This window comes from Pseudophryne corroboree, chromosome 6, assembly GCF_028390025.1.
Source record: "Pseudophryne corroboree isolate aPseCor3 chromosome 6, aPseCor3.hap2, whole genome shotgun sequence".
Classification (NCBI taxonomy): domain Eukaryota; kingdom Metazoa; phylum Chordata; class Amphibia; order Anura; family Myobatrachidae; genus Pseudophryne; species Pseudophryne corroboree.
Window position 1 is genome coordinate 587,184,575 of NC_086449.1, and position 27,710 is coordinate 587,212,284.

The 27,710-nt window shown below is 47.9% G+C and overlaps 1 protein-coding gene across 4 annotated transcripts in view; it reads right to left on the bottom strand.

The window, feature by feature from the left end:
- The window catches only part of LOC134933026 (lateral signaling target protein 2 homolog), an 84,689-nt gene extending 59,235 nt beyond the window's left edge, over window positions 1-25,454 (bottom strand). For 2 of the 4 annotated variants that reach the window (XM_063927962.1, XM_063927961.1), the window contains exon 1: window positions 25,179-25,452. In XM_063927962.1, coding sequence (XP_063784032.1) covers window positions 25,179-25,220 — 42 coding nt within the window. In that variant the 5' untranslated portion in view covers window positions 25,221-25,452. Of the gene's footprint in view, window positions 1-25,178 lie in introns of all 4 variants that reach the window. The other 2 variants (XM_063927963.1, XM_063927964.1) reach the window with 2 other exon arrangements.
- Between the last annotated feature and the right edge of the window lie 2,256 nt (window positions 25,455-27,710).

Sequence of the window (27,710 nt, forward strand, 5' to 3'; positions counted from 1 at the left end):
ATTCTCCAGCCTCCTATCAGCTGGATCCTTGAGGGCGGCCGTCTCTGGAGACGGTAACGCCACTTGTTTTGATAAGCGTGTGAGCGCCTTATCTACCCTAGGGGGTGTTTCCCAGCGCGCCCTAACCTCTGGCGGGAAAGGGTATAATGCCAATAACTTCTTTGAAAATTAGCAGTTTTCTATCGGGGTAACCCACGCTTCATCACACACTTCATTCAACTCCTCTGATTCAGGAAAAACTACAGGTAGTTTTTTCACACCCCACATAATACCCCTTTTTGTGGTACTTGCAGTATCAGAGATATGCAAAGCCTCCTTCATTGCCGTGATCATATAACGTGTGGCCCTACTGGAAAATACGTTTGTTTCTTCACCGTCGACACTGGATTCGGTGTCCGTGTCTGTGTCGACCGACTGAGGTAAAGGGCGTTTTACAGCCCCTGACGGTGTTTGAGACGCCTGGACAGGTACTAACTGGTTTGCCGGCCGTCTCATGTCGTCAACCGACTTTTGCAGCGTGCTGACACTATCACGTAATTCCATAAACAAAGCCATCCATTCCGGTGTCGACTCCCTAGGGGGCGACATCACCATTACAGGCAATTGCTCCGCCTCCACGCCAACATCGTCCTCATACATGTCGACACACGCGTACCGACACACAGCAGACACACAGGGAATGCTCTGATAGAAGACAGGACCCCACTAGCCCTTTGGGGAGACAGAGGGAGAGTTTGCCAGCACACACCCAAGCGCTATAAATATATAGGGACAACCTTAAATAAGTGTGTTCCCCTTATAGCAGCTTAAATATTATTAATATCGCCAAATAAGTGCCCCCCCTCTCTGTTTTTACCCTGTTTCTGTAGTGCAGTGCAGGGGAGAGGCCTGGGAGCCTTCCTAGCAGCGGAGCTGTGTAGGAAAATGGCGCTGTGTGCTGAGGAGAATAGGCCCCGCCCCCTTTTCGGCGGGCTTCTTCTCCCGGTTTTTCTGAAAACCTGGCAGGCGTTAAATACATCCATATAGCCCCAGGGGCTATATGTGATGTATTTTAGCCAGAATAGGTACTTTTCATTGCTGCCCAGGGCGCCCCCCCCAGCGCCCTGCACCCTCAGTGACCGTTGGTGTGAAGTGTGCCGAGAGCAATGGCGCACAGCTGCAGTGCTGTGCGCTACCTCATGAAGACCGAGAAGTCTTCAGCCGCCGGTTTCTGGACCTCTTCTCTTTTCGGCATCTGCAAGGGGGTCGGCGGCGCGGCTCCGGTGACCCATCCAGGCTGTACCTGTGATCGTCCCTCTGGAGCTAGTGTCCAGTAGCCTAAGAAGCCAATCCATCCTGCACGCAGGTGAGTTCACTTCTTCTCCCCTTAGTCCCTCGTTGCAGTGAGCCTGTTGCCAGCAGGACTCACTGAAAATAAAAAACCTAACAAAACTTTTTCTAAGCAGCTCTTTAGGAGAGCCACCTAGATTGCACCCTGCTCGGACGGGCACAAAAACCTAACTGAGGCTTGGAGGAGGGTCATAGGGGGAGGAGCCACTGCACACCACCTAGTGGTCAAACTTTTAAATTTTGTGCCCTGTCTCCTGCGGAGCCGCTATTCCCCATGGTCCTGACGGAGTCCCCAGCATCCACTTAGGACGTCAGAGAAAAGCTATTAATTTCCGGCAATCGTTTTCCAGTGGGGTGGGGTGGGTAAGGGGTTGTTGGAGGTGTGTCTGTACTGTACTAGAGAGGGTCAGGGATTGTGCAGGGGTGCGGTGCCGCCTGCAAGTACTGTGGGGGTGGGGTGATAATCAGAGTTGCGCTGGGCTGTGTGTGCTGGTGGCTGTTTGAACTGTGGGAGATCACAGGTGCCATATGTCCTGGGAGGTACTGGACGTGCGCCTGTACTATGCTAGGGTGCTAGGGGGGTGGGGTGCGGGTCTGCAGGCAGGGTGCAGTGCCATCTGTACTATGGGTGTGAGGTGGGAATTGGAGTAGCATCTGTACTGTGTGTGTGTTTGTGCAGTACTATTGGCGCTTGTACCATGAGGATGAGGAGGGTGGTAAGTCAGCAGTGCAGCGCTATTTGTACTGCAGGGGGAGTATGTGGTTGTTGCCTGCTGTCACTGTGGGGTAGTTGTGTGGGCTGTGGTGCTGCTGCTTCTATCCATTGCCCTCGCAGTGACTGCTGCCGGCACATCACTCACCAGCAGCAGCTGTTATCTCCGCTGCTGGCACAGAAACCGGGGTGACAGTGCCTGCTGTCCCAGGTGGAGGTGTATAGGTTTTTTTTGGGGTGTGCACAGTGGCAGATGTACGGGCGTGGGGGGAGGGTCGGACGTGAAGCTGCTGCTGCCTCTCCCTCTGCCATCTTCAGAAGTGGCCGCTGTACGAGAGAGTACAGGCCTGGGTAGTGGGTCGGGAGCAGACCTGTTGCTGCCCTCTCAACCCCTGCATAAGCTCCTGCTGTATGGACGGATAGGTGATCACCAGGTGGTGCGGGCAGAGGACACTGCAGGTGCTCTCGCAGGTGGTGTTCACAGCGTGGCAGGGGGTGTTCATAAGGTGTCAGATGATCACGGTGTGTGGGCAGAGGACACTGGTGGTGCTCGCGGGGGAGCCGGGTGTTTGCATGTGCTGTGCTAGCAGGGGACAGTGCAGATCAGCATTGCCACTCAGCTGCTGCCACTGCCACCATTTCAGATAATGGTGAAGAAGTGGGCGGACACTGCTGGCCAGTGTCCACCTACTTATCGTTCAGTTGGGGGGAAAGTCCCCTTACACCTGAACGATTAGTTGGGAAAATCAAACAACTGTGATTTTCCCAACTAGTTTGCCCAACCGTTTCTGACCATTTTTTAGCATATGGGAGCAAACTGCTGATAATCGTTTGCTCCCACACACTGCCAGATTATTGTTCCAACTAGTTGGCTGGTTGGAACGATATCTTCCTGATGTATAGCTAGCATTAGTTTTCATGCTTGTTTTTTACTTAATGGCCATGTATGTATTACCACAGCTAAAGCGTATAACCCTACATTTCCACTCTGTGGAATGCCCTCTCACACACAATTAGACCCTCTTCTAGGGGGTCATTCCGAGTTGATCGCTCGTTAGTTTTAGCAGCTGTGCAAACGCTATGCCGCTGCCCACTGGGAGTGTATTTAAGCTTAGCAGAAGTGCGAACGGTTGTATCGCAGAGCGGCTACAAACATTTTTTGTGTAGTTTCAGAGTAGCTCAAAACCTACTCAGCGCTTGCGATCACTTCAGAGTATTCAGTTCCGGATTTGACGTCACAAACCCGCCCAGCGTTCGCGCAGCCACGCCTGCGCTTTTCCTGGCACACCTGCGTTTTTCCGCACACTCCTAGAAAACGGTCAGTTGCCACCCAGAAACGCCCACTTCATGTCAATCACTCTGCGGCAAGCAGTGCGACTGAAATGCATCGCCAGACCCTGTGCAAAACTACATAATTCGTTATGCCCATACATCACGCATGCAAATTGCGCCGCATGCGCAGAACTGCCGATTTTTAGCCTGATCACTGCGCTGCGAACAAATTCAGCTAGCGATAAACTCGGAATGACCCCCCTAGTCTCCAAGCCTTCAAGCGTTCCTTGAAAACTCACCTCTTCAGGAAAGTTTATCAGATTCTGGAACCACCAACATAACCTTCAATGCTTCCCTCTCTAATTACATTTGTCTGTACAGTACAATTATATCTTCACATATTTTGTCTTTCTTCACATCCTCCTGACCCTTGGCAAACATTGCTGGGTGACCATATCATACAAGCTGGACAATTATGCAATAGGCAGAACTTATCCTTGTGTATCAATACCTATTTCCTTATCGATTGTAAGCTTTGTCTGTCTGTTATTACCCAGTTTTGTTCTATTACTTTTATTCCAGTTATAAAGCTCAAGAGAATATGCTGTGCTATATAAGAAAGTGTTAATAAATAAAATTGTATTCCATCTATCATGTCATGACCCAGTTTGCCATTTTGTTACAGTCTTTCTGCAGCAACTTACTATGCGGTTCTGTAATAATAATAATAATAATATTAATTATTATTATTATTAATTATTAATAATATGCACTATTGTGCATCACTAAGCTTTTAGTCCAGTCCTTCTAGATTTAGTTTATAACTATGCTTTACCATCATTCTACCAATTCTCTTCCCCATATACCTGTATTATTACCAGAGTTCTCTCATCTTATGTACTGAACAATGCTGGATGCTTTTATAGAATCCAAATGAATAATGTTAATTGCAAAACTATGGGCTAATCTGGAAACATCCTCATAAAAAGGAGTCTCTCTTATGTGTATTAGTTTACACATTTCCTGTATCTAAAACAATGTCCCTTTTTGTTTTAAAGAATAAATGCACTTTTTAAAACCTTATTTGATATAATGCTTCTAGCAGTCTGTTGCCATGTAATATGTACTTGAAAATGCATTTATACGCACGCATTACACATATATAATCTTATATAGTAGCATGTTCATCCTCACAACTCCTCTGAACCCTGATTCAGAGAAGCCTGCAATTATCTAATATCTATATGAAGATAGTCAAACCAAACAACAGTTTAGAACGAATGTCATTCAGTGTATGGACACAAATTATACTTTTTTTCCAGCATGAACACAGCTAAAAACCAGTCTGATACCTTTTGTTATCAAACCTCACCAATCCTGTTGGTCGACATGAGTTTTTCACAATTTTGTTCTTTTTTTTTTTTAACCTTTTCATACTTAACGATCCACGTGGACTATGACTGGAACGGTAATCTGTGCCGAGCGAAGCGGTAGCAGAGCGAGGCACCTTGCCCGAAGCTTGGTGAGCGAAGCGAGCCATGCGAGGGGACACAGTGCACTAATTGGAGTTCCCGCTCACTGTACGAAGAAAACCACACCCAAAAATTTTTTAATTTTTAAAAACATTAAAAAATTCATGTCGACCTTTTGACCTGTCGACCTAAAGACCCTGACGACCTAGTTACTGTCGACTAATAGTGGTCGACCTAGACACTGTCAACCTAGTTACCATCTACCTTCCATACCACACCCCACAGATTTATTGGACCTTCACGCCTCTCCTCACCAATCCACCAGGTTGTCTATACTGATCGAATAGTGTATGGCCATGCTTAATATAAAGCATGGTAGTGATTTCAAAAACTTAAATTAGACTGTATAGCTTTTGTATATTATGTATTTTGTTGCTATGGATGAACTTTCAGTGCGTGGATCCTATAAAAAAAAGTGATATTTATACATTACACAAAAATAAACCAAGTCCTTTTAGAGGTCACGTTTGCCTACTCTTAGAAAACGCTTGACTCTTTTCAGGCCACTCTCCTGGATCCTTCTAATGTCCCTTGTGAAGTGACAGGGGCTCTTGATGACAATTCACAGCAGTATTATATATTATACCCCCAAATACATACCAATCAGCCATGAGATTAAACCCACCTCATGCTGCCAAAACAGTTCTTCCCCTGGACCACAGGACATCTGAAGGTGTCCTGTGGTATCTGGCACCATTAAATTATCTGCAGACCCTTTAAGTCATGTCAATTGCAAGGTGGGTCCTCCATAGCTTGGACTGGATGGCTTAGTTGGTACAGTGCAGGTCTTAGAACTTCAGATTGATTCTGTCACTAGTTTAAATCCCATACCTCCATGGCTTGGACTTCTTTTTCCAGCACATCCCACACATGCGAGCTCAGATTTAGATCTGGAAATTTGAAGGCCAACTCAACACACTGAACTCTGTGTCAAGTTCTTCAAACCATTCCTGAACAATTTTTGCAGTGTGGCAGGGCACATTATCCTGCTGAAAGATGCCGCTGCCATCTGGGAATACCCTTACCAGATGTATGCTTGGTCTGCAACAATGTTTAGGTATGTGGCATGTTTCAAAGTAAAATCCACATGAATGCCAGGACCCAAAGTGTCCCAACAGTACATTGCCCACAGCATCACACATGCTCTGCCAGTTTGCCTCCTTCCCACAGTGCATCCTGGTGCAATCCCTTACACAGGTAAACAAAGCACATGCACCAAGTCATCCGCATGATGTAAACGAAAACATTATTCATCAGACCAGGTCACCTTCCTCCTGTCAGGCTCCGGAGTCTTACCTCCGGCGGGTGCTCCCGCGGGTTACCGTCCCGCTTGTTGGAGCGGCTGCAGGGAGCTGCTGGCGGCGGGTCCTCCTGGACGGATGAGCGGATGCCAAGGGCCGAGGGTCTGAAGAGCCGGGCGCTGCGGCGGGGATCGCTGAGGTAAGGTCCTCTGATGGTGACACAGTATAGTGTGTCAGAGAAGCTGGCTAAAGCTGTGTGCTAACAGCTAAGTATGTCTCCTGTGCTGGGGGCAGCCATGTTGGAGACCAGAGTATTACCAATGAAGTTCCCAATCTGTGTCCAGCCAATCCTGCGTGTTCTCCCCTTACAAAAGGGGACTGGCTCAGAGGGAGAGTGCCAGTGCTTCAAGTTACCTCCTTGTGAAAGGTTCTCCAGCTCTGTGCTCCCAGGTTACTTCTGGTTCCCTGGTCCTGGTTGCTCTAATCCATTGGTTACCTAAACGCTGCTGCAGTCCTGCTGTCTAAGTCCGTTGCCACTCGTGGAAACGCTCACGGGGTCCCAGGTTGTAGAGGAGCTCCAGGTGCTAACGGCGGTTCCCGCAGACATCTTCATTTCTTCAAAGTCCAAGTTCTTCAGCCTCGTCTTTTTATCATAAAACACAGTCGTCAGTTCTTTTTTACCGGAGTTCTTCAGCTTCACTCTTCAAGTCATTTAACCATAGACTCTAATTCTTCCAGTTTCTTAAATTTCTCCAATATTCGTGTACAGCCCGATTATTCATTAAAACTACAATTAACTTCCTACGAAGTCCTCCTTTTCTTTACGCCCTCTGGCCAACGTTAACACTTCGTTTGGCTTCCAACCCATAAGGAGGAATTACATTCAGCCACCTCGTTTACTCTCCTCACAGGTAGCTGTCCCTTCAGCCAAAACTCGGTTGTCGGAACCCCAACTTACGCCGAGCGTGACACCTCCATGGTTCAGTTCTGTTGCTCACATGGCCATCGTAGGCACTTTTGGGGGTTGATAGGGGTAAGCATGGGCACTGTGGCCAGGCTACGCAGCGAGTTGCAATGCCCTGTGTATTCTGACACCTTTCTATCACAGCAAGCGATCTGATCAGCATTTGATGTCCCAGCCCCAGGCAATTTAGATTAAAATTTAACATCTTCCCCACCACCCGGCCCAATGATTTTCTCTGAGTAGTGCCCAGTTAGAGAGAATAGGGGGATGTGGATAGGAGCAGTAGAGGACAGTGGGCATAGCAGAAGTGGGGTCAGGGGGCGCAGACCAGGAAGAGCTGCGCCATCTGTGCTAACTAAATAGTGCATTAGCAGCGTGCGACAATTTGACCCAAGTGTGTCCTAGCTAACTGAGTAATAGACCGCTGTTCTGGTGGACTATTACTGTCTAAGCCAGGGGTTCTCAAACTGTGTGCCTCAGGACACTTACAGGGGTGCCCTGGGTTGGTGGTCAAGGACTAATTCAAATTATTTATGGTCAATGTAATAGGCAAAACCAATGCTGGTGGCTGCCAATCATAAATTATGTGGACAAACAGAAGCAAATCCTGCCCCTCACCACACATTTGAACCTAAGGATGACATATAAAACACAATTTACTTAATTTAATATTTCTTTCTAAATTTCTCAAGAAACTTTTGGCCTAGGGGTGCCGTGAAAAAAAATGATCCTCTAGGGCGCTGTGATTCAAAAAAAGTTTGGGAACCACTGGTCTAAGCCAAAACAACACTGTAACTCCCCAAACAGCAACAACACTGAATCAATAGCATTAAAATGTAACAGGGGCTTACTTCCCCTAAAAGAACACCCAATATATTTCAGGGCTTGACACATTTTTGTATAATCTAGGGGCAAGAATAAAAGTGTAGGAGTCAGACCCACCACCACAATAAAGAAAAAAAAAAAAAAAACTCCCGTTCACTGCCACATGACTAAGGGCATACCCCCAGGCAAATCCACCCTCTGCAGCCACATAGCTGTGCAGCAGACCCCCCCTACCTCCCAATGCCCACAATAATGAGCAACTAATCCTCCCGGGCAACCATCCCCCATGTCCACATGACTAAGGGCATACCCTCCAGCCAAACCAGCCCTCTGCAGCCACCCCCAATGGCCACGTCAATGTTACATGCAGGAGAACCAGTGACAACCTTTACCAGTGACTTTCAGCCATATGGTGAGATAGCCCGGGTCCTTTTTCGCCCATGCGATTTTTTGTTGCTTATTCCATCTGATGCACCCATTATAGGATGCTGTTCTGAAAAAGAGCTCATTCAATTTGAATTTTATGTTTCATTAGATTATGGCGCATATTCTGATGAAGGACTAGGTGCAGTCTGAAACGCGTTAAGCGTGGTTCTTTTTTGTTACTCGCACCAAACAACTCTGCACTACTGCCTGTCTTTGTTCTGATGTCCTTCCTGGCTGTGTTGCCTGGCACATGGGAGGAGGATACATTTACGGCTTCAGAGAAGAAGAGGGAGACTACATTTATATATCACCACCTTAACATTGTGCAATATTCTGTGGGGTCATCATACAGAAAATAAGAATTTACTCACCGGTAATTCTATTTCTCGTAGTCCGTAGTGGATGCTGGGAACTCCGTAAGGACCATGGGGGTAGCGGGCTCCGAAGGAGGCTGGGCACTCTAGAAAGATTTATGACTACCTGGTGTGCACTGGCTCCTCCCACTATGACCCTCCTCCAAGCCTCAGTTAGGACACTGTGCCCGGACGAGCTGACATAATAAGGAAGGATTTTGAATCCCGGGTAAGACTCATACCAGCCACACCAATCACACTGTACAACTCATGATACTATATCCAGTTTGACAGTATGAAAAACAACTGAGCCTCTCAACAGATGGCTCAACAATAACCCTTTAGTTAACAATAACTATTTACAAGTATTGCAGACAATCCGCACTAGGGATGGGCGCCCAGCATCCACTACGGACTACGAGAAATAGAATTACCGGTGAGTAAATTCTTATTTTCTCTGACGTCCTAGTGGATGCTGGGAACTCCGTAAGGACCATGGGGATTATACCAAAGCTCCCAAACGGGCGGGAGAGTGCGGATGACTCTGCAGCACCGAATGAGAGAACTCTAAGTCCTCCTCAGCCAGGGTATCAAATTTGTAGAATTTAGCAAACGTGTTTGCCCCTGACCAAGTAGCTGCTCGGCAAAGTTGTAAAGCCGAGACCCCTCGGGCAGCCGCCCAAGATGAGCCCACTTTCCTTGTGGAATGGGCATTTACAGATTTTGGCTGTGGCAGGCCTGCCACAGAATGTGCAAGCTGAATTGTACTACAAATCCAGCGAGCAATAGTCTGCTTAGAAGCAGGAGCACCCAGCTTGTTGGGTGCATACAGGATAAACAGCGAGTCAGATTTTCTGACTCCAGCCGTCCTGGAAAATAAGAATTTACTTACCGATAATTCTATTTCTCGGAGTCCGTAGTGGATGCTGGGGTTCCTGAAAGGACCATGGGGATAGCGGCTCCGCAGGAGACAGGGCACAAAAAGTAAAGCTTTAGGATCAGGTGGTGTGCACTGGCTCCTCCCCCTATGACCCTCCTCCAAGCCAGTTAGGTACTGTGCCCGGACGAGCGTACACAATAAGGGAGGAATTTTGAATCCCGGGTAAGACTCATACCAGCCACACCAATCACACCGTACAACTTGTGATCTAAACCCAGTTAACAGTATGATAACAGCGGAGCCTCTGAAAGGATGGCTCACAACAATAATAACCCGATTTTTGTAACTATGTACAAGTATTGCAGATAATCCGCACTTGGGATGGGCGCCCAGCATCCACTACGGACTCCGAGAAATAGAATTATCGGTAAGTAAATTCTTATTTTCTCTATCGTCCTAGTGGATGCTGGGGTTCCTGAAAGGACCATGGGGATTATACCAAAGCTCCCAAACGGGCGGGAGAGTGCGGATGACTCTGCAGCACCGAATGAGAGAACTCCAGGTCCTCTTTTGCCAGGATATCAAATTTGTAGAATTTTACAAACGTGTTCTCCCCTGACCACGTAGCTGCTCGGCAGAGTTGTAATGCCGAGACCTCTCGGGCAGCCGCCCAAGATGAGCCCACCTTCCTTGTGGAATGGGCCTTAACCGATTTAGACTGTGGCAGGCCTGCCTCAGAATGTGCAAGTTGAATTGTGTTACAAATCCAACGAGCAATCGACTGCTTAGAAGCAGGCGCACCCAACTTGTTGGGTGCATACAGTATAAACAGCGAGTCAGATTTTCTGACTCCAGCTGTCCTGGAATATATTTTCAGGGCCCTGACAACTTCTAGCAACTTGGAGTCCTCCAAGTCCCTAGTAGGTGCAAGGCACCACAATAAGCTGGTTCAGGTGAAACACTGACACCACCTTAGGGAGAGAACTGGGGACGAGTCCGCAGCTCTGCCCTGTCCGAATGGACAAACAGATATGGGCTTTTTTGAGAAAAAAACACCAATTTGACACTCGCCTGGTCCAGGCCAGGGCCAAGAGCATGGTCACTTTTTATGTGAGATGCTGCAAATCCACATATTTGACTGGTTTTAAACCAATGTGATTTGAGAAATCCCAGAACTACGTTGAGATCCCACAGTGCCACTGGAGGCACAAAAAAGGGGTTTGTATATGCAATACTCCCTTGACAAACTTCTGGACTTCAGGAACTGAAGCCAATTCTTTCTGGAAGAAAATTTACAGGGCCGAATTTGAACCTTAATGGACCCCAATTTGAGGCCCATAGACACTCCTGTTTGCAGGAAATGCAGGAAACGACCGAGTTGAAATTTCTTTGTGGGGCCTTCCTGGCCTCACACCACGCAACAATTTTCGCCACACGTGGTGATAATGTTGTGCGGTCACCTCCTTTCTGGCTTTGACCAGGGTAGGAATGACCTCTTCCGGAATGCCTTTTTTCCCTTAGGATCCGGCTTTCCATCGCCATGCCGACAAACGCAGCTGCGGTAAGTCTTGGAACAGACATGGTACTTGCTGAAGCAAGTCCCTTCTTAGCGGCAGAGGCCATAAGACCTCTGTAAGCATCTCTTGAAGTTCCGGGTACCAAGTCCTTCTTGGCCAATCCGGAGCCATGAGTATAGTTCTTACTCCTCTACGTCTTATAATTCTCAGCACCTTAGGTATGAGAAGCAGAGGAGGGAACACATACACCGACTGGTACACCCACGGTGTTACCAGAACGTCCACATCTATTGCCTGAGGGTCCCTTGACCTGGCGCAATACCTGTCCCGTTTTTTGTTCAGACGGGACGCCATCATGTCCACCTTTGGTATTTCCCAACGGTTTACAATCATGTGGAAAAAACTTCTCAATGAAGTTTCCACTCTCCCGGGTGGAGGTCGTGCTGAGGAAGTCTGCTTCCCAGTTTCCATTCCCGGGATGAAAAACTGCTGACAGTGTTATCACATGATTTTCCGCCCAGCGAAAAGTCCTTGCAGTTTCTGCCATTGCCCTCCTGCTTCTTGTGTCGCCCTGTCTGTTTACGTGGGCGACTGCCGTGATGTTTTTCCCACTGGATCAATACCGGCTGACCTTGAAGCAGAGGTCTTGCTAAGCTTAGAGCATTATAAATTTACCCTTAGCTCCAGTATATTTATGTGGAGAAAAGTCTCCATACTTGATCACACTCCCTGGAAATTTTTCCCTTGTGTGACTGCTCCCCAGCCTCTCAGGCTGGGCTCCGTGGTTACCAGCATCCAATCCTGAATGCCGAATCTGCGGCCCTCTAGAAGATGAGCACTCTATAACCACCACAGGAGAGACACCCTTGTCCTTGGATATTGGGTTATCCGCTGATGCATCTGAAGATGCGATCCGGACCATTTGTCCAGCAGATCCCACTGAAAAGTTCTTACGTGAAATCTGCCGAATGGAATTGCTTCGTAGGAAGCCACCATTTTTACCAGGACCCTTGTGCAATGATGCACTGTTTTTAGGAGGTTCCTGACTTGCTCGGATAACTCCCTGGCTTTCTCTTTCGGGAGAAACACCTTTTTCTGGACTGTGTCCAGAATCATCCCTAGGCACAGCAGACGTGTCGTCGGGATCAGCTGCGATTTTGGAATATTTAGAATCCACCCGTGCTGATTGTAGCAGTATCCGAGATAGTGCTACTCCGAGCTCCAACTGTTCCCTGGACTATGCCCCTATCAGGAGATCGTCCAAGTAAGGGATAATTAAGACGCCTTTTCTTCGAAGAAGAATCATCAATTCGGCCATTACCTTGGTAAAGACCCAGGGGTGCCGTGGACAATCCAAACGGCAGCGTCTGAAACTGATAGTGACAGTTCTGCACCACGAACCTGAGGTACCCTTAGTGAGAAGGGCAAATTTGGGACATAGAGGTAAGCATCCCTGATGTCCCGGGACACTATATAGTCCCCTTCTTCCTGGTTCGTTATCACTGCTCTGAGTGACTTCATCTTAATTTGAACCTTTGTAAGTGTTCAAAAAAAATTTTTTTTTTTTTTTTAGAATAAGTCTCACCTAGCCTTCTGGCTTCAGTACCACAATATAGTGTGGAATAATACCCCTTTTCTGTAGTAGGAGGGGTAATTTAATTGTCACCTGCTGGGAACACAGCTTGTGAATTTTTTCCCATACTACCTCCTTGTCGGAGGGAGACTTGGTAAAGCAGACTTCAGGAGACTGCGAAGCGGAAACGTCTCGACATTCCCATCTGTACCCCCGGGATACTACTTGTAGGATCCAGGGGTCCTGTACGGTCTCAGCGCCATGCTGAGAACTTGTCAGACGCGGTGGAACGCTTCTGTTCCTGGGAATAGGCTGCCTGTTGCAGTCTTCTTCCCTTTCCTCTATCCCTGGGCAGATATGATCTTATAGGGACGAGAGGACTGAGGCTGAAAAGACGGTGTCTTTTTCTGCAGAGATGTGACTTAGGGTAAAAAACGGTGGATCTTCCAGCAGTTGCCGTGACCACCAGGTCCGATGGACCGACCCCAAACAAGTCCTCTTCCTTTATACGGCCATACTGTGCCGTTTGGAATCTGCATCACCTGACCACTGTCGTGTCCATAACATCTTCTGGCAGTTATGGACATCGCGTTTATTCATGATGCCAGAGTGCAAATATCCCTCTGTGCATCTCGCATATATAGAAATGCTCTATAGTCAATAAAATACTGTCCCTGTCAAGGGTATCAATATTTTTAGTCAGGGAATCCGACCAAGCCACCCTAGCTCTGCACATCCAGGCTGAGGCGATCGCTGGCCGCAGTATAACACCAGTATGTGTGTATATACTTTTTATTATATTTTCCAGCCTTGTCAGCTGGTCCTTGAGGACGGCCCTATCTATAGACGGTACCGCCACTTGTTTTGATAAGCGTGTGAGCGCCTTATCCACCTTAAGGGGTGTTTCCCAACGCGCCCTAACTTCTGGCGGGAAAGGGTATACCGCCCATAATTTTCTATCGGGGGGAACCCACGCATCATCACACACTTTATTTAATTTATCTGATTCAGGAAAAACTATGGTAGTTTTTTCACATCCCACATAATACCCTCTTTTGTGGTACTTGTAGTATCAGAAATACGTAACACCTCCTTCATTGCCTTTAACGTGTGGCCCTAATAAGGAATACGTTTGTTTATTCACCGTCGACACTGGATTCAGTGTCCCTGTCTGTGTCTGTGTCGACCGACTAAAGTAAACGGGCGTTTTAAAACCCTTGACGGTGTTTTTGAGACGTCTGGACCGTACTAATTGTTTGTCGGCCGTCTCATGTCGTCAACCGACCTTGCAGCGTGTTGACATTATCACGTAATTTCCTAAATAAGCCATCCATTCCGGTGTCGACTCCCTAGAGAGTGACATCACCATTACAGGCAATTGCTCCGCCTCCTCACCAACATCGTCCTCCTACCTGTCGACACACACGTACCGACACACAGCACACACACAGGGAATGCTCTGATAGAGGACAGGACCCACTAGCCCTTTGGAGAGACAGAGGGAGAGTTTGCCAGCACACACCAAAAACGCTATAATTATATAGGGACAACCTTATATAAGTGTTTTCCCTTATAGCATCTTAATATATATATAAGCATATCGCCAAATTAGTGCCCCTCCTCTCTGTTTTAACCCTGTTTCTGTAGTGCAGTGCAGGGGAGAGCCTGGGAGCCTTCCCTCCAGCCTTTCTGTGAGGGAAAATGGCGCTGTGTGCTGAGGAGATAGGCCCCGCCCCTTTTTCGTCGGCCTCGTCTCCCGCTCTTAACGGATTCTGGCAGGGGTTAAATATCTCCATATAGCCTCCGGAGGCTATATGTGAGGTATTTTTAGCCAAAATAGGTATTCATTTGCCTCCCAGGGCGCCCCCCTCCCAGCGCCCTGCACCCTCAGTGACTGCCGTGTGAAGTGTGCTGAGAGGAAAATGGCGCACAGCTGCAGTGCTGTGCGCTACCTTTAGAAGACTGAGGAGTCTTCTGCCGCCGATTCTGGACCTCTTCTTACTTCAGCATCTGCAAGGGGGCCGGCGGCAAGGCTCCGGTGACCATCCAGGCTGTACCTGTGATCGTCCCTCTGGAGCTGATGTCCAGTAGCCAAGAAGCCAATCCATCCTGCACGCAGGTGAGTTCACTTCTTCTCCCCTAAGTCCCTCGTTGCAGTGATCCTGTTGCCAGCAGGACTCACTGTAAAATAAAAAACCTAAGCTAAACTTTCCTAAGCAGCTCTTTAGGAGAGCCACCTAGATTGCACCCTTCTCGGCCGGGCACAAAATCTAACTGGCTTGGAGGAGGGTCATAGGGGGAGGAGCCAGTGCACACCACCTGATCCTAAAGCTTTACTTTTTGTGCCCTGTCTCCTGCGGAGCCGCTATCCCCATGGTCCTTTCAGGAACCCCAGCATCCACTAGGACGATAGAGAAACATATATTTTCAGGGCCCTGACAACGTCTAGCAACTTGGAGTCCTCCAAATCCTTAGTAGCCGCAGGCACCACAATAGGCTGGTTCAGGTGAAACGCTGACACCACCTTAGGTAGAAACTGGGGACGAGTCCTCAATTCTGCCCTATCCATATGGAAAATCAGATAAGGGCTTTTACATGATAAAGCTGCCAATTCTGACACTCGCCTGGCTGAAGCCAAGGCCAATAACATGACCACTTTCCACGTGAGATATTTTAGATCCACGGTTTTAAGTGGCTCAAACCAATGTGATTTTAAGAAACTCAACACCACGTTGAGATCCCAAGGTGCCACAGGGGGCACAAACGGGGGCTGAATATGCAGCACTCCTTTCACAAATGTCTGAACTTCAGGTACTGAAGCTAGTTCTTTTTGAAAGAAAATCGACAGAGCCGAGATCTGTACTTTAATGGAGCCTAGCTTTAGGCCCATATTCACTCCTGCTTGCAGGAAATGCAGAAATCGACCCAGCTGAAATTCCTCTGTTGGGGCCTTTTTTGCCTCGCACCATGCAACATATTTCCGCCATATGCGGTGATAATGCTTTGCCGTAACATCTTTCCTGGCCTTAATAAGCGTAGGAATGACTTCTTCCGGAATACCCTTTTCCTTCAGGATCCGGTGTTCAACCGCCATGCCGTCAAACGCAGCCGCGGTAAGTCTTGGAACAGACAGGGCCCCTGCTGTAGCAGGTCCTGTCTGAGCGGTAGAGGCCACGGGTCCTCTGAGAGCATCTCTTGAAGTTCCGGGTACCACGCTCGTCTTGGCCAATCCGGAACCACGAGAATTGTGTTTACTCCTCGCTTTCTTATTATTCTCAATACCTTTGGTATGAGAGGCAGAGGAGGGAACACATAAACCGACTGGTACACCCACGGTGTCACTAGAGCGTCCACAGCTATCGCCTGAGGGTCCCTTGACCTGGCGCAATATCTTTTTAACTTTTTGTTGAGGCGGGACGCCATCATGTCCACCTGTGGTTTTTCCCAACGGTTTACCAGCATCTGGAAGACTTCTGGATGAAGTCCCCACTCTCCCGGGTGGAGGTCGTGTCTGCTGAGGAAGTCTGCTTCCCAGTTGTCCACTCCCGGAATGAACACTGCTGACAGTGCTAGTACATGATTCTCCGCCCATCGGAGAATTCTTGTGGCTTCTGCCATCGCCATGCTGCTTCTTGTGCCGCCCTGTCGATTTACATGGGCGACTGCCGTGATGTTGTCTGACTGGATCAGCACCGGCTGGTGTAGGAGCAGGGATTTTGCTTGACTTAGGGCATTGTAGATGGCCCTTAGTTCCAGAATATTTATGTGAAGGGAAGTCTCCTGACTCGACCATAGTCCTTGGAAGTTTCTTCCCTTTGTGACTGCCCCCCAGCCTCGAAGGCTGGCATCCGTGGTCACCGGGACCCAGTCCTGTATGCCGAACCTGCGGCCCTATAGAAGATGGGCACTCTGCAGCCACCACAGTAGAGACACCCTGGTTCTTGGAGACAGGGTTATTAAGCGATGCATCTGAAGATGCGATCCGGACCACTGGTCCAACAGGTCCCACTGAAAGATTCTGGCATGGAACCTGCCGAAGGGAATTGCTTCGTAAACAGCCACCATCTTTCCCAGGACCCGCGTGCAGCGATGCACTGATACCTGTTTTGGTTTCAGGAGGTCTCTGACTAGAGATGACAACTCCCTGGCTTTCTCCTCCGGGAGAAACACTTTTTTCTGGACTGTATCCAGAATCATACCCAGGAACAGTAGCCGTGTCGTCGGAACCAGCTGTGACTTTGGGATATTCAGAATCCAGCCGTGCTGGTGCAGCACCTCCTGAGATAGTGCTACTCCCACCAACAACTGTTCCTTGGACCTCGCTTTAATTAGGAGATCGTCCAAGTACGGGATAATTAAAACTCCCTTTTTTCGAAGGAGTATCATCATTTCCGCCATAACCTTGGTAAATACCCTCAGTGCCGTGGACAGTCCAAACGGCAGCGTCTGGAATTGGTAATGGCAATCCTGTACCACAAATCTGAGGTACTCCTGGTGAGGATGGTAAATGGGGACATGCAAGTAAGCATCCTTGATGTCCAGGGATACCATGTAATCCCCCTCGTCCAGGCTTGCAATAACCGCCCTGAGCGATTCCATCTTGAACTTGAATTTTTTTCTGTATGTGCTCAAGGATTTAAAATTTAAAATGGGTCTCACCGAACCGTCCGGTTTCGGTACCACAAATAGTGTGGAATAGTAACCCCGGCCTTGTTGAAGTAGGGGTACCTTGATTATCACCTGCTGGGAATACAGCTTGTGAATTGCCGCTAGCACCGCCTCCCTGTCTGAGGGAGCAATCGGCAAGGCAGATTTTAGGAACCGGTGGGGTGGAGACGCCTCGAATTCCAGTTTGTACCCCTGAGATACTATTTGAAGGATCCAGGGATCCACCTGTGAGCGAGCCCACTGATCGCTGAAATTCTTGAGGCGGCCCCCCACCGTACCTGGCTCCGCCTGTGGAGCCCCACCGTCATGCGGCGGACTTGGAAGAAGAGCGGGGGAGGACTTTTGCTCCTGGGAACCTGCTGTTTGTTGCAGCCTTTTTCCCCCTACCTCTGCCTCTGGACAGAAAAGACCCGCCTTTTCCACGCCTGTTTTTCTGGGTCCGAAAGGACTGAACCTGATAAAACGGCGCCTTCTTATGCTGTGAGGGGACATGGGGTAAAAATGCTGACTTACCAGACGTTGCTGTGGAAACTAGGTCCGAGAGACCATCCCCAAATAATTCCTCACCCTTATATGGCAACACTTCCATGTGCCTTTTAGAATCTGCATCTCCTGTCCACTGGCGAGTCCATAAGCCTCTCCTAGCAGAAATGGACAATGCACTTACTTTAGATGCCAGTCGGCAGATTTCCCTCTGTGCATCTCTCATATATAAGACTGAGTCTTTGATATGGTCTATGGTTAGCAGGATCGTGTCCCTGTCTAATGTGTCAATATTTTCTGACAGTTTATCTAACCACGCAGCGACAGCACTGCACATCCAAGCTGACGCAATAGCTGGCCTAAGTATAATGCCTGAGTGTGTATATACAGACTTCAGGATCGCCTCCTGCTTTCTATCAGCAGGTTCCTTGAGGGCGGCCGTATCCGGAGATGGTAGTGCCACCTTTTTAGACAAACGTGTGAGCGCTTTATCCACCTTAGGAGGTGTTTCCCAACGTGACCTATCCTCTGGCGGGAAAGGGAACGCCATTAGTACCTTCTTAGGAATTACCAATTTTTTTTTTATCAGGGAAAGCCCACGCTTCTTCACATACTTCATTTAATTCATCTGATGGGGGGAAAACTACGGGTAGTTTTTTCTCCCCAAACATAATACCCTTTTTAGTGGTACCTGTATTTATATCAGAAATGTGTAACACCTCTTTCATTGCCTCAATCATGCAGTGAATGGCCTTAGTGGGCATCAGGTTAGACTCATCGTCGTCGACACTGGTGTCAGTATCAGTGTCGACATCTGGGTCTGCGGTCTGAGGTAGCGGGCGTTTTAGAGCCCCTGATGACCTGTGCGACGCCTGGACAGGCACGAGCTGAGAAGTCGGCTGTCCCACATTTGGCATGTCGTCAAATTTCTTATGTAAGGAGTCTATACGTGCACTCATTTCTTTCCATAAGCTCAACCACTCAGGTGTCTGCCCCGCAGGGGGTGACATCCCTTCTAAAGGCATCTGCTCCGTCTCCACATCATTATCCTCATCAAACATGTCGACACAGCCGTACCGACACACCGCACACACACAGGGAATGCTCCAACAGAGGACAGGACCCACAAAAGCCCTTTGGGGGGACAGAGTGAGAGTATGCCAGCACACACCAGATCGCTATATAATGCAGGGACTAACTGAGTTATGTCCCCTATAGCTGCTTTTTCTATATAATTGTATACTGCGCCTAAATTTAGTGCCCCCCCATCTCTTTTTTACCCTTTTCTGTAGTGTAGACTGCAGGGGAGAGCCAGGGAGCTTCCTTCCAGCGGATCTGTGATGGAGAAATGGCGCCAGTGTGCTGAGGGAGATAGCTCCGCCCCTTTTCCGCGGACTATTCTCCCGCTTTTTCCTATATTCTGGCAGGGGTATTTTCCACATATATAGCCTCTGGGGCTATATATTGTGGTATTTTTGCCAGCCAAGGTGTTATTATTGCTTCTCAGGGCGCCCCCCCCCCCAGCGCCCTGCACCCTCAGTGACCGGAGTGTGAAGTGTGTGTGAGGAGCAATGGCGCACAGCTGCAGTGCTGTGCGCTACCTTGGTGAAGACTGATGTCTTCTGCCGCCGATTTTCCGGACCTCTTCTTGCTTCTGGCTCTGTAAGGGGGACGGCGGCGCGGCTCCGTGACCGAACACCAAGGACTGGGCCTGCGGTCGATCCCTCTGGAGCTAATGGTGTCCAGTAGCCTAAGAAGCCCAAGCTGGCTGCAAGCAGGCAGGTTCGCTTCTTCTCCCCTTAGTCCCTCGCTGCAGTGAGCCTGTTGCCAGCAGGTCTCACTGAAAATAAAAAACCTAATTTCTATCTTTCTTTCTAAAGGCTCAGGAGAGCCCCTAGTGTGCATCCAACCTCGGCCGGGCACAAAATCTAACTGAGGCTTGGAGGAGGGTCATAGTGGGAGGAGCCAGTGCACACCAGGTAGTCATAAATCTTTCTAGAGTGCCCAGCCTCCTTCGGAGCCCGCTATCCCCATGGTCCTTACGGAGTTCCCAGCATCCACTAGGACGTCAGAGAAATATGATATTATAACATTCTAGCCAGACCAGTAACCTCCATTGCAGATTAGATTTTGTGAGCAGTGAGCAAACTTCTGTTATGTGACCAAAGTTTAAAATCCAGGATCAAAAGGAGATCAGAACACAGTCCTAATCAGCAGGCTGCAAATATTATCAAAGTACAAATAGAAATATAGAGTTTAGATCTGTGTATTGGCTAACACATGGACTCATGCCCCCTCTATGGGCAATCTTTACTGCTGTGCTAATTTACATGGTTCATAGGGTCAGTAGCCATAACAAGAACGTCCATAGTTTGCAGCTGTCACAAAGTTCAAGATCGCCTATAAATGGATGAAACGATTCAAATGTTGCCACTTTTCCAGTGTTTGCTTCCATCCACCACTTCCATGTGTACTATAAAGTTCCTCTGTTGTTCTGCAAATAGTCACATGGGAAACTATTTAGATGGAAACTCCTTTATTGGGAAGGCCAAAGTGCTTGGCTGTTTTCTGATTTGATTTTATTTAAGTATAAAAAACGTATTGACCAAATATTGTCAAATTTATAAAAGATAAAGAAACTCCATTATAAAATACAAAGCCATCACGTTCAGCCCATAAAGTATTGCAAACATTATATATTGTAATTTCTAATGTAACACTTTTTAAATAGTTACACGGGATATGTAACAGCTCTTACAAGAAATGTACTCAGTCCTCAATTTTAATTTTAATTGAATTTTAATTTTAATTGTCATTTTAATGTTATTTTTTTTTTTTTTTTTCATATTTGTGGATGGAGTTTGAAAGATACTTTCTGCAAGATACAAAGCTATAACCTCTCTGAAAAATGCTGTGATTTGAGGCATCACCTCTAGGGAAGTACAACAACCAAATCCTATTACAGGGAGAAATGTTCTCAGCCCGCCACACAACTAACCATGTAACACCCCAGTAAAAGTACCCCTAGCATATACAATGTATTTCATTACATTTCTCATCTAACAAATCCTATTTTTGCATATGGGTAGAACACCAATAGCACAAGGGCATCCAGCCCACATTAGGTAAAAACTCACTGATCCTCTTGTATAAGATATACTACTTTCAGGCATTACTATTCGGGTACACATATCTATGTACTTTTGGCACAACAGGCATATGGAGCCAAATAAGAAAAAAAGCTGATGACATGCCGTGTCTACAGTACATGTTTGCACATGAGAGGGAGCAAGTTGAAGGATTAGTGAGAGACAAGAAAAAAAATATATATTTTGTTTCCACCTACAGTAAATATGAGTTAGGGTGTCATTTAATATTCTCAAGTGTAGAGAGAAATTTTAGAAATCTACCTGATAAAGAATATGAATTCTGGAAACACTGACCACAGTAACACAGCACAATCTCTGTTTACCACATGATCAGTGCTGAATATGGTTTAGAGCAGCGGTGGCCAACCTGTGGCTCTTGAGCCTCATGCGGCTCTTTCTTTATTCAAATGTGGCTCCCGACACTCAGTCACGTGACCACAACAGATCCGGAAACTGATGCACTCCAGCCAGACAGGCAGCAGCAGCACTACAGAGACTGAGAACTGAGAGAGAGCCAGATACTAGAGGTGAGACACCCACTGGCAAACAGAGGACACATAAGGGGCTGCTGCAATGGCACAAGGTGTATTTTTGGAGGGGGGGGGGGGGGGTAGGGGGGGGCTGTAGTGACACATGAGGGTCCCGGCAGGAGTGACACAGGAGAGTGCTGGCAGGAGTGACTCATGGGGGAGCTGGCTGTAGTGATATACTGTAGGAGTGTGCTAGCAGGAGTGACACATGAGGTAGCTGGCTGAAGTGAAACAGTAGCGTATGTGGAAGTGGCTTTTTAAATGCATTTTATGTTGGTTCTGGCTTTAAAAATTTATTTTATATGGATCTGGCTTTTTAAATGTATTTTATACCAGAGGCGTGGCCTAACAGGCACAAGGCCACACCCCATTTTTGCATGTGCGCCTGTGGCTTGATGTCGGCTCTTTGATGTGCCTAACAAGATTTTTTGGCTCTTTGTTTCTGACTCGTTGGCCACCCCTGGTTTAGAGCATGGGTCTTAAAAAACCTGTGGCCCTCCAGCAGTTGTGGAACTACACATCCCAGCATGCCCTGCTCAGTTTTAGCATGCCTCAATAGCAAAACTGTGGCAGGGCATGCTGGGATGTGTAGTTCCACAGCAGCTGGAGGGTCACAGGTTGAAGACCCATGGTTTAGAGGCAGCGGCATAAAACAAATTGTTCATGTGGAAGGAGGGTAGAAAGGTCAACACACCTACAGCTGCATTTCTATGTCTACATATGTTTTGGGTTTTTGGTGTTTTGTTTTTTTTCTTGGGGGGGGGGGGGGGGGGGGATGGAGTCCTGCTTGAGAATCCGTTTGTGTGATTAAACCATTAGCGTAACGCAGGTGTTTGGTTGCAAGTTTATGGAATCATTCAATCGAAATTTGCAGCAACTTTTCAAAGGCAATCCTTAGCAATGCAAATGCGACAGCATCGCGTTTCTGGATTAACATCGGTCATGATGTTCATCTTCAACTGCAGGCTGAATAAGCCTGAGATTGCGCAGCATTGCCATCTCAGGGCAGCTTGCGAGGCCAAGGAAACTGCATCACCGAAATACTATCCATGGCCTTGCCAATACCTGAAAATGGGGGCGACATGCTCCTGTTTCCAAGCCATCCCTGCCCCATCAATCAGGCAGAGGCGATGGCATATCTGAGATGCGATCACAGGACCCGTTCTGCACATGGAAACTGTTACGCGTTCCAACCTAAATAAGACCACGAGTAGGTAGAGGTCAGGTTTAGCCGCATAAAGCAGCTAAACACGACCAAAGTGCTGGGCGCGATCGCAAAAAGTGCCATTTGGGTGCCCAAACAGGTCAGTTTTCACGCATTTCAGCTTGCCACCCCTGGGGGGTGCTAAATGAAATACAGATGCCGGCAGCCATTGCGCCTATAATTTGCGCCCGAACGGAGCTACAAATGAATAGCTCCGCTGAGTGCCATCTAGTGGCTGCCAGCGGACAAAACATTTGAATTCCACCCAGGAAGTTTAAATATCCTGAATGTCAAAGTGTCACCAAGCATTAGAAAACATGTCCTCTACTGCCCTTTAAACAGTGTGGCACAGATACCTAGGAGTGGGAGACCACAACTACTTTGTAGGGGTGGATCAAATATAAAGGAAAGGAGGGGATGTTGCCCCAAATGCTACCATCTACAATGCTATCCGATTCAAATATATCTAAATGGTATCCGGATAATAGGTCGACAGTCAATAGGTCGACCACTATTGGTCGGCATGCATTAGGTCAATATGGTCAAAAGGTAGACCTTGTCAAAAGCATATAGCATATGGTCGATATGAGTTTTTATTACAATTTATTTTTCCCCATTTTCAACTTTTTCATACTTGACCATCCACGTGGACTACGATTGGTTATAGTAACCTACGCCGAGTGCAGCAGTAGCGGAGCAAGGCACGTTGCTCGCAGCATGGCAAGCGAAGTGACCCATGCAGGGGAAGGGGTGCACTAATTGGGGTTCCCAATCATTTTACGGAGTAAACACAAAAGAAAAACCTCATGTTGACCTTTTCCTGTGTCAACCTTGTGCATATCGACATACACTGTTGACCTTTTACTGGTCGACCCAATGATCCACACCCATCTAAATGACAACCAGCATAATATGAATATGTAATTAAGTACAACAAAGGACAGGCTATGAAACCAAATAATAGTGATAACACACATCCCCCAATACCCATGAGCATACTGTAGATCAGGCCTGGCCAATCTGTGGCTCTCCAGCTGCTGTGAAACCACAAATCCCAGCATGCCCTACCACAGTTTTGTTATTAGGGAATGCTAAAACTGTGGCAGGGCATGCTGGGACGGGTAGTTCCACAACAGCTGAAGAGCCACCGGTTGGCCAGGCCTGCTGTAGATGTTCTCTTTACAATATATATTTGATCTTATGTTTTAAAAGATGTTAGAATTATATGTACACCAATGTCACACAACTGAAGTGGATTTGCCACCTGGGTTCCCCCAACTTTTATACTGTTTAATTACAAAACATGGGGCAGATTCAACTATCTGCAAGATGTCCAAATAATGCATGGCTGCGCACCATTCTGAGGGGAAACACACTGCATAATTTGCAGCTCTATGGCGCACAAGCAAAAGGAAGCAAAGCTGTACTTCCTGAATATGAGAACGAATGAAGCCTTGCGTATGACTGAACATACCCCATAGAATAAACGATGAGGAATAAAACACAGAATATGGGATGTAGGTGGTGCAGTCTCACACATGGAGACCACATGATGTACCCAAGTGGGATCCGGTCAAGATCCCGCCGGTCAGAATCCCGACCGGTACAATCCAGACATATTCTCCCTCTGTGGGTGTCCACGACACCCATAGAGGGAGAATAAATTAGTGTGCGTTGTGCTCACCACCTGTCGGTATCCCGGTGTCGGCATTCAGACCGCCGGGTTCTTGTACTGATCCCACCCAAGTAGCCTTAAGGTGAAACAACAAGATTTATATTCAGGAGCAATACTCTGGGGTCTATTCACGGAGCAGTAAAAGGAGTGGAGAAGTTTCCCATAACAACCAGTGTTGAGGTAACATGTATAAAGCGTCTTCTATAAAATTGTACGTATCAGCTGATTGGTTGTCATAGGCAACTTCTCCACAGGCTCACTTCTCCACACTGTTCACCGCTTCACGAACAGACCCCTATGTATTTACAGGTTACTGTTGGTTTTCACAGTTTTGACAAACTTTACAAGTTTACTCAGGTGAAGAATTTGTCAGTATTATTACTTAATGCACTAAAGAAAAGACACTTTACTCATGGAGCACTCTCTACATAGAAATCACACAGGCTACAGAGCTGTGGATAGAAGCCTTTATTTCTGGAGAGATTCCTCCACACCCGGGTGATGTGAAGGGGAACAAAGCAAGACTGGCAGGGCACATACCTGCTGCTGAGCCAGCCCTCTGTTATTCTTCTCCATGGGTGTATTTCCACACAGGCTCACAGCCCTTGAACAGGTTTATCAGGTACTACATTAACACTTCCTATTCCATACCACCGCAACACACATCACATCTCTAACCCTACAACTTATACAGTAACATGGGCAACACCTCAGGTCACCAGGTGGGCAGGATATACAGGAGCACAGCAGTCATAAAGTGAAGGGAAACTAATGCGAGAGATGAGCAGTATGTGGCTGAAGCATAGGGTGGTGTACTGGGCAGCCAGGTGTACGAAGCTTCCTACCTTTGGTCTATTCAGCCACCTTCTCAGCACGGAGGGTAACATGCTGCTGCAGTGCTGTATGTGTGAGCTCACTGCGCTCCCGTCTCTCACCTGGCTGCTCCAACAAAGATCACTGGCCGCGAGCAGACGTCACTCGGAGTCCGACCTGGGAACAGGGTGAGGGTGGGGAGGAGGCGCTGCTGCTCCCGGGAAGTGGGCGGGGCCATGCATCCCGGGACTGGGCTTGTAGTAGTGAGGTGCAAGAGCAGAGGGTGTGGTAGTGAGATGTATGAGCAGCGTTGTAGTAGGAAGGTGTATGAGTAACGTTCAACGCTACTCATACACCTCACTACTAAAAGGCTGCTCCTGCACCTCACTCCTACAGAGGCAGAGCTACTTATGCACCTCACTCCTACAGAGCTACTTATGCACCTCACTCCTACAGAGCTACTTATACACCTCACTCCTGCAACGCTGCTCCTGCACGTGAGGTGCAGGAGCAGCGTTGCTGTAGTGAGGTGTATAAGTAGCTCTGTAGGAGTGAGGTGCAGGAGCAGCCTACTACACCTCACTACTACAGCGCTGCTCCGGCACTACTCATACACCTCACTACTACAAGGCTGCTCTTGCACCTCACTGCTACAGAGCTACTTATACACCTCACTACTGCATCTGCAACGCTGCTCCTGCACCTCACTACTACCACGCTGCTCCTGCACCTCACTTCTATAGCGCTACTCATACACCTCACTGCTCCAACGCTGCTCCTGCACCTCACTGCTACAATGCTGTTCCTGCACCTCACTACTAAAGCGCTGCTCCTGCACCTCACTACTAGAGCGCTGCTCCTGCACCTCACTACTACCACGCTGCTCCTGCACCTCACTTCTACAGCGCTACTCATACACCTCACTGCTCCAACGCTGCTCCTGCACCTCACTCTACAATGCTGCTCCTGCACCTCACTACTAAAACGCTGCTCCTGCACCTCACTACTAGAGCGCTGCTCCTGCACCTCACTTCTACAGCACTACTCATACACCTCATTGCTCCAACGCTGCTCCTGCACCTCACTGTACAACGCTGCTCCTGCACCTCACTACTAAAGCGCTGCTCCTGCACCTCACTACTACAGCGCTGCCAGTGACAAACGCAGGATTTCTAGAGGGGGGTTTCCAAATGCAGTCCACAACTTTCCACTCTGCAGAACATTGGAGGAAGTGCTGGAGTCTGGGGAGCGGTAGAAGAACCTAGTAACGACCCTGGACATTAATGTAAATATTGTCTTTTTATATACTGGGTACTGTATGGAATGCAGTATTAATATTTAGCACTACAAATGGTCTATGGTATAGGCCAGGCATGTCCAAACTGTGGACCTCCAGCTGTTGTGAAACTACATATCCCAGCATGCCCTGACACAGTTTTGCTGTCAGAAAATGCTAAAGCTGTGTCAGGTCATGCTGGGATGTGTAGTTTCACAACAGCTGGAGGGCCGCAGTTTGGACATGCCTGGTATATGCTATATTAAACATATTTACATAACATAAATAAGTGGTCAGGAAAAGATTAAACATACTATTATAAATACAAAAACGAATAGAACCAGTACCGCACTTTCTAAGCACACATTAAGGGTGGCTATCAGTGTGTTCACCATCAATGGTTCCCATCAATGGCGAAACTGTGAGTGACCATCGATGGTCACTAACTATGCTATGGAAGACCATCAATGGTTTCACTCATCGATGGCCACTCTTGTTAGTTCTGTGAATGACCCGTGGGCCAATCACAGGCTCGGGGCGTGGCTTCACGGGTGCTGGGGGCAGAGCTATGCTCCGTGTCCCAGCATTTAAAAAAAAGAAAAACTAATCGTTTAGGCAAAGCCATCGATTGAGAGAAACCATCTGGTTCTCTCCCATCGATGGCAAAACTATTCGACATTGGACATAAACCATCAATGATTAGGAATCATCGATGGTCGATGGCCACCCCTAGCACACATTCCCCCACCTCATGGTAAGGCTCCTGTCTCTTCTTCCTGGCAGCTACTCTCTGGTCCAGAGCACTGATTGAGGGCTCCGAACCACACACACAGCAAACTTGGTAGAAGAATCTGATACCACTGGGCATGTGCAGCAGCTCTGCTATGTCTCTTAAACGGCTTGATGTGGCGGCAGCTCTAGTAATCCTGTTATATACCATTGCTATTGTTGTCATAATTTGAGCCACTTGCCAAGAGGAAGGGGGTTTCTGGCAACCAGAAACCCCCCCTGTGTTTGCCTATGATCGCTGCTACTGAACCTCACTACTAGTGCTGCTCTTGCACCTTAACGCAACTCATACACCTCACTACTACAGCACTGCTTCTGCACTTCACTACTACAGAGCTGCTCATTAACCCCACTACTACATCGTTGCTCCTGCACCTCACTACTACAGCGCTGCTCATACACCTCACTACTACAGCGCTGCTCCTGCGCCTCACTACTACAGCGCTGCTCCTGCACCTCACTACTACAGCGTTGCTCCTGAAATCACTACTACAGCGCT